This window comes from Sarcophilus harrisii, chromosome 1 (assembly GCF_902635505.1).
Source record: "Sarcophilus harrisii chromosome 1, mSarHar1.11, whole genome shotgun sequence".
NCBI lineage: Eukaryota > Metazoa > Chordata > Mammalia > Dasyuromorphia > Dasyuridae > Sarcophilus > Sarcophilus harrisii.
The window spans coordinates 199,055,678-199,069,607 of NC_045426.1; the positions used below are offsets into that span (position 1 = coordinate 199,055,678).

At 32.2% G+C, this 13,930-nt stretch overlaps 1 protein-coding gene across 1 annotated transcript in view; it reads right to left on the reverse strand.

Moving 5' to 3' along the window:
- MEGF10 (multiple EGF like domains 10) overlaps positions 1-13,930 on the reverse strand; it is an 84,910-nt gene that overhangs the window by 61,214 nt on the left and 9,766 nt on the right. The window contains exons 4-6 of the mRNA XM_012541132.2: positions 4,463-4,555; positions 3,421-3,667; positions 1,110-1,230 (exon numbers count right to left, since the gene is read on the reverse strand). Of these exons, the coding sequence (XP_012396586.1) occupies positions 1,110-1,230; positions 3,421-3,667; positions 4,463-4,555 (461 nt within the window). The remainder of the gene's footprint in view (positions 1-1,109; positions 1,231-3,420; positions 3,668-4,462; positions 4,556-13,930) is intronic.

Sequence of the window (13,930 nt, forward strand, 5' to 3'; positions counted from 1 at the left end):
ATAACAAGAAATTAGTAAATCAATAATGCTAAACTAATAATTATGCATAACATATAGTAATAAACAGTTATATCTAATTAACATTGATCAAAAAAAACAACAAATAAACAAATTCATGCTATGCATCATTAGGAGTATTCCCAGACACTTTGCATTCATGATTCTATGGACCATAGCCTTTCCATGAAAAAACATACTTATGGAAAAGAAAAAAGAATTCTGGATAATCTCCCACCTTTTAAGGAATTATTATAACTATCCACATATAGTCTAGATGCAATGGTCACCTGTCTCTTTAACTGTTCCTGGCTCATTTTCTTTCTTAATTTTCATTTTTGGTTCAAAGGCATTCATTGGTATATGTTCTGATTTAATATAAAAACTAATACTTAAAATTTTAACTTAATTATATTTAATATTAGAACTAATAGAAATGTATAGCCCTTTTAAACTAATTAATCTATTAGCTCTGAGCCCTCATCCCAAGTTATAAAATAAACTGGAGAAACCTTTTTCCATAATCTTTCTCTCCTCTTTCTAAATCAACCTAGCCTAATTAAACAAATTTCAATGTATAAATTATATAATTAAAATCAATATTACAAATATCTTTAAATAATATATCTTAGTGAGAAAAATTATAGAGTTACTACTGACCATCAATTATAAGTATTGCCATCTCATTTATGGAATCACAGTCTCACCATTTGGCTCTCTGAGGAATAAAGTTAAAGTCTCTTCTTAGGAATTCCCTTCATAATGTCACTTTGCAAAATGAGAGTTCAACTCAGTTTTCTCAAGAATTTTCATTTTAGTCTTCCTCAAAGATAAAAGATAATTCCCTCAGGCTCTTTGGGAAAGAAAATTATAACTTTAAGTTGCTTTGTGAGGGCAGTGAAAGTTTATTTGCCTGAACAATATGTCTCAGTAAAAGGACTTGAAATTCCAAGGCTGGGTCCCTATCTTTTATGTCACACTCTCTCTCTAGCTATCTTCATAAGGTTTCTAGTTTTTCATATCTTTATGTAGTAAGACAGCCTAGAAACCAACTTGACAGAAGTTATGAAAAGATGACTATATCTTTGACTTAGTCCAAAAGGAAAACTTACCATCCAACCATTAGGGCAAGAACATTCACCAGTGACATGATGACACACTCCTCCATTTTGACAGGGGCATCTCTCTTCACATTGTGACCCATGCTTGCCAGGAGGGCAAAGATCCTCACAGCTGAAAGATTAATGTCCAACAAATGAGACTGTTATTTGCAAAGCCACATTATCTTCAACCCCTAGCTTCAATGAAATATTCTGTCTTAGATTGAAGCTCTATGATATGAACTGCTGAAAAATATTCTTAGAATACTGGAGTAGATAAATATTATTACTGAATTACAATTATTACAAAATAACATGAATCAACAAATAGTTAACACAAAAGTATTAATAGTATGAGTTGGCAGGACCTATTCTTGCAACCTAGTCCATTTTTTCACATTAGGCAAGATAATAGATCTTTATTGAGAAATAAGAATTTATTCTATTTGTAAAAAGCCCCAGATAATTACCATTGGTGACCATTGCTCAATGCTTAACAGTCCTTTAACAATTCTCATAACTGGATTTAACCCCTTGCACTTTATTTTAAACTAGCTTCCTCTTCCTGTTCTGACTGCAACTGGGAATGCAATTTCTCAGTATCTTCTGTGAAAGGGTCCTTCATATCACTGACAATTATTTTTAATCACTACTCAGTTTTTTTCATCTCTAAGTATAAGTTACAGAATGGTTGATTATCTGCTTTAGTAGAGGGAATTTCCCCCAACAGAAGCTCCTTTCTTATGCTGAAATCACAATTTCAGAAAAGAAAATTTGAGCAAGACAGCATGCTAGACTGTGGAAATGCAAAACCATAAATTAAATAGTCCCTGACAATCAGGAGTTTACACTGTTAATGGAAGATGCAATGTATACATTAGTAAGTATAATATAATATACAAGAGTTAAATGTTAAAGAAGATAGAGGGAAAAATAGCCTAAAAGTTTGAAAGGGAGGGAAATATTTTTCTTTATTCATTTTATTTTATAACTATTATCTCATCTTTGTGGCTTCTCACAAAGAGAAGAATATTATTTTTTCTACTCTTTCTTTATAAATTCTATTTTCATTTTATTATATGAGTCATATGAGAATATTATCTGCTACAAACTGGAAATAATGATTGAGGTTTCCAACTTAATTGTTTCTCTATTCTTTCTATGAAAATCAAGTGTGGAGAAAGTAATAGTTTACCAATGGGTTAAATCCTGTTATCTTTATTTGCCAACAATTTCCTAATTTATTTTCATTGTGCCCGATCCCTTCAAAATGCCACATGGGAAAAATATTTTCTTCAAAATATTGGTAATTTCATAAGTATCTACACTAATGAAATCACAGGTTTTCAAGTAATTAAAGCAAATGGACACCTTTTCATGGATATAACAGGTCAAAACTCATGAATTGGTATCATCAGCTAGCAGACAACTTCAGGAGCTGAACCTTTTAGAACTTGGCTAGGAGGGTTCTTAAACATGATAGGCTCAGTTCAAACATTCAAAGTCTTTCCAGTTTTGCAGGGCATGCCAGATCATTGTGATTGCAAATAGAAAGGAGTTTCTGTTGAGGAAATTTTCTCTACTAACAGTTAAGTAACCATTCTATACCTATAATCTTAGAGTTGCCAAGGACACAGAAGTAAAATGCCTCACCCAGAGTCATAAATCAGTATATAGAAGGTCAACTATCTGTTGGGACAAGATCTGAACTCAGATTGTCCTCAACCCAGGCCAGCCTTCTATCCCCAAATTTTGAAGAATAAATTGAATCAAAGTAAATTTAACACAACAGAAAGAGCAAAAATGAATAGAAAAAAGACTCTACATCCTAAAACCTGCTCAAATAAGCTTCCAAAGAATATTGAAAACTTTTTTTCTCTACTTTGACAAAGATAAATTCAGAACAAAGTCCTATTTCACAATAGAATATGTATAATGAAGATAAAATAGCTGAGCAATGTTAATGGAAAGAATTCTGGATTTGAAAGGAGTAAAATGAGTTTGAATCTCTTCTGAAATTTATTGGTTATGTGACCATTAGCTTCTTTGATTCTACAGAAGATGCTCATAGAGATGAAATGACTGGTCAAAGACATGTAACAGAACTGATATGTGACTGCAAGACTTTTGATATTAAATCTAGTGTTCTTCACTTTATCTCACATTGCCATCCAGAAATTCTATAACCAGTCATTTGAAAGTGGAAATACAGATGCTTAGGATGAAGAGATGCTTAAGGTGAGTTAAAAGATTTATTCTTAATGATATTCTGCATCCCCCATATTTATAATGGTACTCTGCATCCATCCAACACATCACTTACAAAGCTCCAGTATATCCAGGAGGACATCTACATTCTCCAGTTATATGATCACAGGTTGCTCCATTCTGACACTGACACTTCTGGTGGCAGTCATTCCCATAGGTGCCCTGATCACAATGATCTTCACAGCGCCAACCCTTGAAGCCTGATGCACAGTGACAGGCCCCTGTGATGGGATTGCACAAGGCTCCATTTTTACATTGGCAGCGACTGCTGCAGTGAGGACCCCAGTGGTCACGGTCACAGGCTGAGGGATAAAAAATGAAATTATTTAAGAATTTCAGAGTTGTTCTGGATAGCATTTTAAGTGAATGAAGGTAAATCCTTTATATAGCTACTTCTGTCTTTTCTGCTTTTATGATGGGGTTCTTTGAGACCAATTAATTTTTGCTTTAGTTATTTGCCAAGTGAAGTTCAAATTCCTCAGTAAAGACAATCCAGACTGTCCACAATTTGGTCTCAACCTACTTTTCTTTTCTTTTTTTTTCCAATATTTCTTCTCTCCTTCCTTCTTTCTTTCCTTTTTGTTCATCCTTTCATTCCTTAGTTTTCTTCCACAAAATTATTAATATGCCATAATTTACATGATTGCATATATATAACTCACATCATATCACTTACTATCTCAAGGAAGGGATGGGAAGAGAGAATTTGGAACTCAAAACTTAAAAACAATGTTAAAAATATTTTACATGTAAATTTGGAAAAAATATAATTTTAAAAAAGGATACACCAATGAAAAGAGATTTTAAATGGAATGGAGAAATTACCTCAAAAAAAAGAATAACACATTTTGGCATAAACTCTAAAATGAAAAGATTCCATATATGGACTTTTATATTAAAATATTGGTACTCTTATGAGTGAACTACAAGGTTTAAGAAGTTATTTGAGAGATAGATCCTATGCTATCTTTGAAATAAAATGAGTGCAAGAGTAAACAGTTTAAAAAAGAAAAAAAAAAAGCTCTACTAATTCCCAAACAAGAAAGTCATTACAGTGAAAAACAGTCCAAGATGGAAAACAGCAGGTGGAAACTTACCACTAGAGCAGTTGGTTCCGCCCCAGCCAGGCTCACACTGACAGGTGTTTGGAGCAATACAGCGGCCATGAACACATTTATCAGCACAGTGAGCTATCAGAAAAAAATCAATAAAATAAAGAAACTTTAACCACACATATAAAAACACTTTTACCTGTAGCTATTTTGTATGCTGGTCTCAACATTCATTTAAAATAAATTCATGCTTTATAATATTCTTCATTGAAAGAAGACAGCCTAGCAGTACCAAATTTCAAACCATATTACAAAACAGTAATCATCAAAACAATTTGGTACTAGCTAAGAAATAAAGTGGTACATCAATGGATTAGATTAAATAATATTCTTCATTCATTCTCCAGGTTTCTTATTCATTGTATAACCACATAATTTACCCTTGTTTGAAGATTTCAAAGTGTAATCCTTTATTTTTGTCTTTAAATTCTATTTCATGAGTGAGGTGCCATAATGGATAGAGTTGCCAGCTCTAGAGTCAAGAGGATCTGAGTTCAAATGGACCTCAGATATTTACTAACTGCGTGTTCCTGGACAAATCATTTAATCCAGATTACCCCAACAATAAAATAAATTCTATTTCATGGTAAGGAGTAAAGAACTTAAACTAGAAATAGGGTATTTAATATTTACTTAATCAGCTGGGTATGGCTAACCAATCATGACCTGTATGTCTCGCTGTGTATGGCTATATACTTCTATATCACAATACAGTACAACACAGCAAGCAAGATGTATTGATGACTTTGTGATTTATTAGAGTTAGAATAAATAATAGTAAATACATATACTTTGAACAAACAAGAAAGGCGAGCCCCAAATAGAAATGTTTTCAGAGAACACTACCAACCCTGTTGAGGAAAACTCTGTTTCTGGGCAGGACATGGAAAAGAAATGTTTCAGGGCTGGAAGGTCCCTCTCAGTGAAAAGACACATTCTTTGATGTAAGTCTTAAAGGTCCTATTTTTGAATATCTACAGGGTGTAAGGAAATGAAACTCTGGATTTGCAGACTGTAACCTAGAATGCATATGTATATATTAACTCAATTTGTTCAGTTGCCTTAGCCAAAATGACTATATAATGGCATCAATTGAGTTTGACAAAAACATTCTACACAACAAGGAAACTCCCATTGCAATGTCTATCATGGACAACAAACTTATTCAGACAAATGTAAATCTCTCTAGAGACCTAAGTAGCCACAATACTGTAGGGTTGATTAGACTTAAAGGTATCTCTAGAGACAATGAAACAAACATTAACTTAGGAAGAATCGAGAGACTGTATAAATTTGTTAGGGTACATGGTCCATGAGATAACTAACATGACAAAGACTTAACTCAACCATTTCAAGTACATATTTCTTATGCATGGTAATAAAACAAGTGAACGAGCCTCTACAAGCCTCTATGTGCAGTCGACTGAAGGAAATCCAAGAAATTGAGAAGTGCCCAAAAACAATGCAGTCCCAAATGGACTAAGGAGTCCAGGCATTCTGATAAAGGAGAAAGCCAAAGAGGCAGTGCTAGATTTTGTCACAATTATGATGAAGGTGCACCATGCAGACCACATGCACATAAGAGAAAGAAGCATTAGTATTACAGCATTAGCTCTGGGAAAAGGAGATGGGGTCAGAAATGGTTTTTTTTCCCTAGTCCCACAAGCAATAAACATGATTAAAATTAAATTTAAACTTAAATACATAAAGACAAAAAAGAAGGTCCCCTCCTTTGCAGCAGCTACCATTAGACACAACTATGTGTGTCACACACACCTATATAACTATATTATATATACTTCTATTTATAGATTCTTTCTCTGGAGTTAATTATAATTTATAATACTTAAAATTACTTATTTTCTCAAAGTTGTTTTTAAAATAATATTGCTGTTTCTACAAAGTTCTCTTGATTCTGCTCATTTTGCTCTTCATTATTTCATGCAAATCTTAATTTTTTTCTAAAATTAATGATCTCATTATTTCTAATAGGATAGTAATATTCTATCATGATCATATACCATAATTTTTTAATCTTCCTCCAATTGACAGGCATCTCTTCAATTTCTAGTTCTCTGTTATCACAAAGAGTTGTTATAAATATTTTAGAACATATAGGTTCTTTTACTTTTTTCTAATCATCTTGGGAAATAGACCTAATAGTGGCCTTGCTGGTTCAAAGGTTATAGACAGTTTAATAACTCTTTGGGTCTAATTCTACTTGCTCTCTGGGTTAGTTCACAGTTCAATCAATAGCAAATTAGTGTCCCAATTTTTCCACATCACCTCCAATATTTGTTGCTTTCCCCTTCTATCATTTGAGCCAATCTGATAGGTTTAAGGTGATATTTAAAGTTTGTTTTAATGAACATTTATTGTATTTTTTCATGTGACTATAAATTGTTTTGTATTTTCATTGGAAAACTCTTCATTGAAACATTGAAAGGAAGGAAGTATATCCTTTATCGTTGGAGAAATGATACATAGTTTTATAGATTTAACCAAGTTCTTTACATATATAAGATATGGGATATTTATCTGAGATACTGTCTATACAATCCCCCACCAATTTTCTGCTTTCCTTCATATCATAATAAACCACATAAGAAAACTTCCCAAGTCTCTTGGAAGCAGAGTTTATTTAAACTTTCAACAAAGAAAATAAAGAAGGATGTATAGGTCAGACCTGAACCTGTGTCAAAAACTTGCAGACCAGGTAAGCAGTATACAAATTTTGCCCTGGATCATACCATTTTGGAAACATTGAAAGCTTACAAGTCTTCACCTTGAATTGTTACTGAGATCCTGAAACGACATAACATTTAATACCTTAAGAAAGCAGCAGAAGGATCTAAGAAGACAGGACTCAGCCCAGTCATTTCTTTAGAAGTGCAAAGAGCCTAGTCCTAATATAAACTCCAAAGTTAGAAAGTAGGTTGGAAGTGGGGTGGAGAATCCCATGATAAAGATAGGGAAACTCCAAACAAACATAGAAGAGAGTTATTTGAAAACATTTACAGCTTTATGAAAAAATGCAACAGGGGAACAAGTCCAATAAAAATCCCAGGAAAATATAATGAATGATGGGGCTTTTGTTTGTTTGTTTTTAGTTTTTTTTAAAGTTAAACTGATTTTTAAAACTGAGAGCAGTAGGAAAAATTGGGAAAATAAATGAGAGATGGAGAAGAAACATATAGAAAAAGAATGAAGAGCTTAGAACAAGAAGTACAAAACCTTATCCCAGAAAATTACTACCTGAAAATTAAAGTAGAGAAGATTGGAAAAGGAATCAAAGAGAAATACACTGTGGTAATGAGAGGAGAATAAGAATGGGGGAAATTATCTCACATAAATGTAATACACAAGTAGAAGCCTATACAAGAAAGATGGGGCACTTCAACCTCATTCTCATCCAAAATCAGTCAAATGAAAGAAGATTATATATTCCATACACAGAGTTGGATACAGAAACACATTTTACCCAAAAGAGAAAGAGGAAGAAAGGTGTAGAAAAAAAAAAAAAAAAAGGAAAGTACATGTAGGGAGGAATTTAATCAGAAGAAAACAAGTTCTTAAAGAGGATACAAAAAACAAAGAGAGGCAAAGAGAAGGAAAATAGGATAGGGGGAAATACACAATTAGCAATAATAACTGTAAAATGGTAATTAACAATCATAACTGTGGAATGGTATGAACTCATCCATAAAATGGAAGGGGACAGAAGAATGAATTACAAACCAGAATCCAACAATATGTTCATTAAAAGAAATACATTTTAAACAGAAAGACACAGAATTAAAATAAGGAGCCGGGAGGCAGAAGATTTATTATGTCTCAGCTGAAGTAAAAAAAATGCAGGGATATCAATCATGATCTGAGACAAAACAACAACAAAACCAGAACTAATTAAAAGAGATAAATAGTGAAACATCTGCTAAAAAATCATAGGCAATGAATTAATGCTAATATTAAATATATATATATATATATATATATATATATATATATAGTGTGTGTGTGTACATATATGTACATACTAAATGTCACAGTATTTAAATTCTTAAAGGGAAAATTAAGTCCAAGGCTAAATAGATAGGAAAATGATAATTGTGAAGGACCTCAATTTACCCCTTTTGGTCTTAAATAAATCTAATGAGGGAAAGAAAAAAGAAATGAAGAACCTAAATAAAAGTTTAGATGAGTTACATATTCTTAAGATTATCTAATCATAATTGTGAAATGGTAATTAATAATCATAACTGTGTAATGGTATTAGCTCATCCATAAAATGGAGAATTTCTGGAGAATACTGAATGGGAATATTAAGTAGTATTCCTATTTCTCAATTGCACATGGAACTTTCACAAAAACTAACCATGTCTGAGAACATAATACCTCCTCAAACAAACAAAGAAATATTAAATACAACTTCTACCAGCCCATAATATAAAAAAGATAAAAGGTGTTTGAAAGAAAAATTAAAAATTAATTAGAAACAATAACTTAATCCTAAAGAATGTGTAATTTAAAATCAAATCACAAAAATAATCAATAATTTCATTACAAATAGTGATAACAATGAGACAACATACCAAAATTTGGGGGATACAAGATTAATGGTAATTTTCCTAACCCTTACAATTCAAAGATGAATCCTCTCCTTGAAAGATGTATCTTTGGCTTATATATCAATATCACCAAAGGAAGTATGATCTACTAAGCATCTTATAATAGATATCCCAGGCCTTTAGTTTCTTTTTTTTTTTAATGTTTTTTTAAAATAGCTTTTTATTTACAAGTTATATGTATGGGTAATTTTACAGCATTGACAATTGCCAAACCTTTTGTTCCAATTTTTCCCCTCCTTCCCCCCACCCCTCCCCCAGATGGTAGGATGACCAGTATATGTTAAATATATTAAAATATAAATTAGATACACAATAAGTATACATGACCAAACCGTTATTTTGCTGTACAAAAAGAATCAGACTTTGAAATATTGTACAATTAGCCTGTGAAGGAAATCCAAAATGCAGGCAGGCAAAAATATAGGGATTGGGAATTCAGTGTAATGGTTCTTAGTCATCTCTGAGAGTTCTTTTGCTGGGTGTAGCTGGTTCATTTCATTACTGCTCCATTGAAACTGATTTGGTTCATCACATTGCTGAAGATAGCCAGGTCCATCAGAATTGATCATCATATAGTATTGTTGTTGAAGTATATAATGATCTCCTGGCCAGGCCTTTAGTTTAAAGAAAAGATTAATTTTGGGGGGGCATGGCCAATTTGAGGACTTGTTTGCGTGACTAGTTGTGTTTGATACAAAGATTTCATTTTTCTTTTTTCCCAATTTTTAAAAACATTTTTATTTAAAGTTCTGAGTTCCAAATTCTATCCCCAAATTTTTCTTTTTCTCTTCCCTGAGATGCTAAGCATTCAGATATAAGTTATACATGTACAGTTATGTAAAACATTTCCACATTAATGATTTTGCACAAGAAGACTTAAATAAAAGAAAAAAATGAAAGAAAGTGAAAAATAGTATGCTTCAGTCTATAGTGAATCAATACCAGTTTTTTCTCTGGAATGGATAGTATGTTTCATCATTAGTCCTCTGGGATTATTCTGGATTATGATACTGTTGAAAACAGATAAGTCATTCATAATTCTTCATCAAACAATATTATTGTTACTGTGTACAACATTTTCCTGTTTCTATTCATGTTAGTATGCGTGACTTCATGTGAATCTTTCCAGATTTTTCTGAAATCATCCTGCTTGTCATTTCTTAGAACAATGATATTCCATTATAATCCTATACCACAGCTGTTTAGTCATTCCTCATCTGCTAGGCAGCCCTTTAATTTCCAGTTCTTAGTCATCACAAAAAAGAGCTGTTATAAATATTTTTGTTCAAATAGACCCTTTTCCCAATTTTTTTGGGAAATCTTTGGAATACAGACCTAGTAATATTGCTGGATCAAAGGTTATGCACAGTTTTATATCCTTTTGGACACAGTTTCAAACTACTATGCAGATTGGTTGGGTGAGTTCACAACTCCACCAACATTGCATTAATATCCCAGTTTTTCAGGAAGGGATTTTTAATATCCCTGCTTACTTCCCTCCCCAATTTAAGGAATCTGGAAGGTCAATATGATATTGATCAAATTCTATAGTGATTTTCCAAAAAGAGCTAATATTTTCTGCTATCTTTAAGATATAATGTTATCTATCTGAAGATGCCACTTCCACCAGAAAAAAAGTGATTTGCTGATTGATTCAGCAAACATTTATTGATCATAAAACACATACAAAATTCTGTATTTGGCATTTTGTGACTACAAAAAGAATAAAAATGGGTCCCTCATGGAGATTATAGTAGGGAAGATGATGTGAATTCAAAGTATAATCAAACGTATTTAAACAAAAGAGATCTCTTTTGAATAAAGGAATCTGTGAAGGCTTGTCATAGGAGAAACGTGTACCCGAAGCAAATATAAAGTCTTATTTGGTTTTTAAAGCCTTTACAACCTTATCCCTTTTAACCAGTCTTCTTATATTTTATTACATTCAGACTATTCTAGGGTAACTGGCTTTCTTTCTGTTCCTTGAATATGACACTCATCTCCCTACTTCTTATCTTTTTACTGGCTATTACCCATGTCTGTGACGACATTCTCCCTCCTGCATTGCTTGGTTTCCTTTAAAATTCAATTCAAATCAAACCTTCTTCAAGAAACCTCTTCGAGTTTTCCTTCTCAACCACCCAGTATCTTTTCTCTGTAATAAACTCTCTCCCCTCCTTTTTCTCTCTCTCTCCACATATGTATATATATTTATATATAAAACACACATGTATGTGCTGCATGTTTGTATCAATATTGATATCTATGCTATATACAGGTAAATATAGATATATGGATATATCTTGCATGTAGTTAGTTGTTTGCATGTCTCTCCCCATTAGATCATGAACTCCTTAAGAACAGGGACTATGTTTTTGTTTTTCTTACTATCCTCAGTATTTAGTTAATACCTGGTACATATTAAGGGCTGAACAAACATTTGTTGTTGTTGATAATAATAATTTTAGCTTTAGTTAGCTAAAGCCATTGCTTTCATCACTGAGAAATAGTTTTACAACTATCTTTCCCTAGATTTTGGAACATACCAGTTAAATAATTTTTGATTCATGATCTAAACTGTTTCCAGCATCAACACAATAAACTTCTATGGAAAGCAATATTCCTGAGATCACAATGGAAAAGAATCAAAAAGAGTCAATCATAGTAACAAGTGAAATAATATCTTTTCTATAAATGATTTTGGTAGGCTTACTCTCTAAAGTAAGCTGAGTTGGGTCATCACTAAAAGTATCTCTACAGGTCCAGTCAGTACAGATTATTGACTGATGGTGAATCCTATACAGATGACATCAAAATAATGGAGGAACCTTATTTCTTTGTTACTGAAGCTCTCAACCTTTTATTGACGAAATCTATGCCTGATTTTCCTTAAGCTTTATGAAGAGATAAAGATAAAAAAATCCTGGAAATTCAAATTTCCAAGTGAAAAGACTGCCGCCCATACTGTGAATGTATATAAGTTGTGGGAAAAGAGGATACAGAAGTAGCAATCTGCATGGGAAGCTATATAAGAAAAATTGAAAATAAAGAATAAATTGTTTAGATGGAAATAACTCCTAAAATGTTTTCCTGGGATAATTATTTTAAAAAAAACAGTTTTGGGCTAATGCAAAAAACAAAAACAGAGCATTCAATAGTTATTATAAATGTATGACGCAGTTCCATTTGGTAACTACATAGATGTATTGATAGGTGCCAAATTTAGTAATCAACAGAAGCCCTTGGAACAATACTTCTCTAGAGTATTCACTTTAAATTGAGTTTGATAGCATTTTTCCTGCCAGAAGCCTCAGAAGCTGCCAGGTTCTTCTTCATTTCATTCTAGCCTAAAGTTGGAAGGGAGATTATAAGACAGGGTAAGAAAAAATAACCCCATTCCTTTTCTTTCTTCAACATCTTGAATTTAATAAGGAAAACTAACTTCTCTAGCAAAAAAAAAAATTGTTTTTCAATGTTTTTACTTACTATTGATTGTAAAAATGTAAACTGAAACAAATCTAGGTTACTACTTCATATCTATTAGATTAACTAATAGGACAGAAAAGGAAAATGCAGATGGTAGAGGGAATGTGGGAAAAATGAAGCATTAACATACTGTTGGTGAAGTTGTGAACTCCTTTGCATATCCTTTGACCTTGCAATACCACTATCAGGTGTATATCCCAAAAGAGATAAAAAACAAAAATAACAAATACCTATATGTACAAAAATATTTATAGCAACTTTTTGCTGAGAGGAAATAATTGGGCATTAAGAGGAAGTCTATCAACTGGAGAAAGCCTAAATAAACTGTGGTAAATGATTATGATGAAATACTATTGTGTCATAAAACAAAACAATAAGCAAAATGCTCTCAGAAAAACCTGAAAGGACTTCCATGATGCAGAGTTAAAGTGTACTGTGTACAAAGTAACAGCCATATTGTAAGATAATCAGCTATGAATTACTTGGCTATTTTCAGCAATACAATGATCCAAGACAATTCTGGAGGACTTATTATGAAAAATGCTAGCCATCCTGGACAATGAACCAATGGTATCTGAATACAAAATGAAACACACTTTTTTTAAACTTTATTTTTCTTGAAGCTTTTTTGGGGGGAGTCTATATTTTCTTTCACAATATAACTATTATGGAAATGTTTTGCATGACTATATATTTACAATCTATATAGAATTGCTTGCTTTCTCAATGGGGGTGAGAGGTGTGAAGGGAGAGAATTTGGAACTTAAAGTTCTTAACACAATTGTTAAAAATTGTATTTACTTATAACTGGGGGGAAATAAAGTCCCAAATAAAATTTTTATATTAAAAAAAAGAATTGTTTTTCTTAATTGATTAAACAAACAAACAAAAACCTCTTCTCTAAATATATCAGGTCCTCAGCACAAAGCCATAAAATCTTCCCCAATGTGTTCAACAACTATTCACAGATTGACTTTCTGGCTTGATATCATATTAGTCAAGACCTTTAATAAGAAACTTCTTGATACCATTAGAATCTTCATTAGTAGTATAAGCAATTCATATACTCACTATTTAGATTATAGATTGCTCTCCCAAATGTCATTATGTGACCATATCATTGTGACTATGATGAAATCACTTAATCTCTCTGAGCTCCAGTTGTCTCATTTATAAAATTGGGACAATCATGTTTCTTCACAGGAATGTTGTGAGGCTCAAATGGGATCATGTTATATATATTACACATGCTTTATATAAGCACTTTCCAAACCTTGAAGTGTTATATAAATGCCAGTTATTTTTAATTATACAACTCCATACTCTTTAAATATCTCAC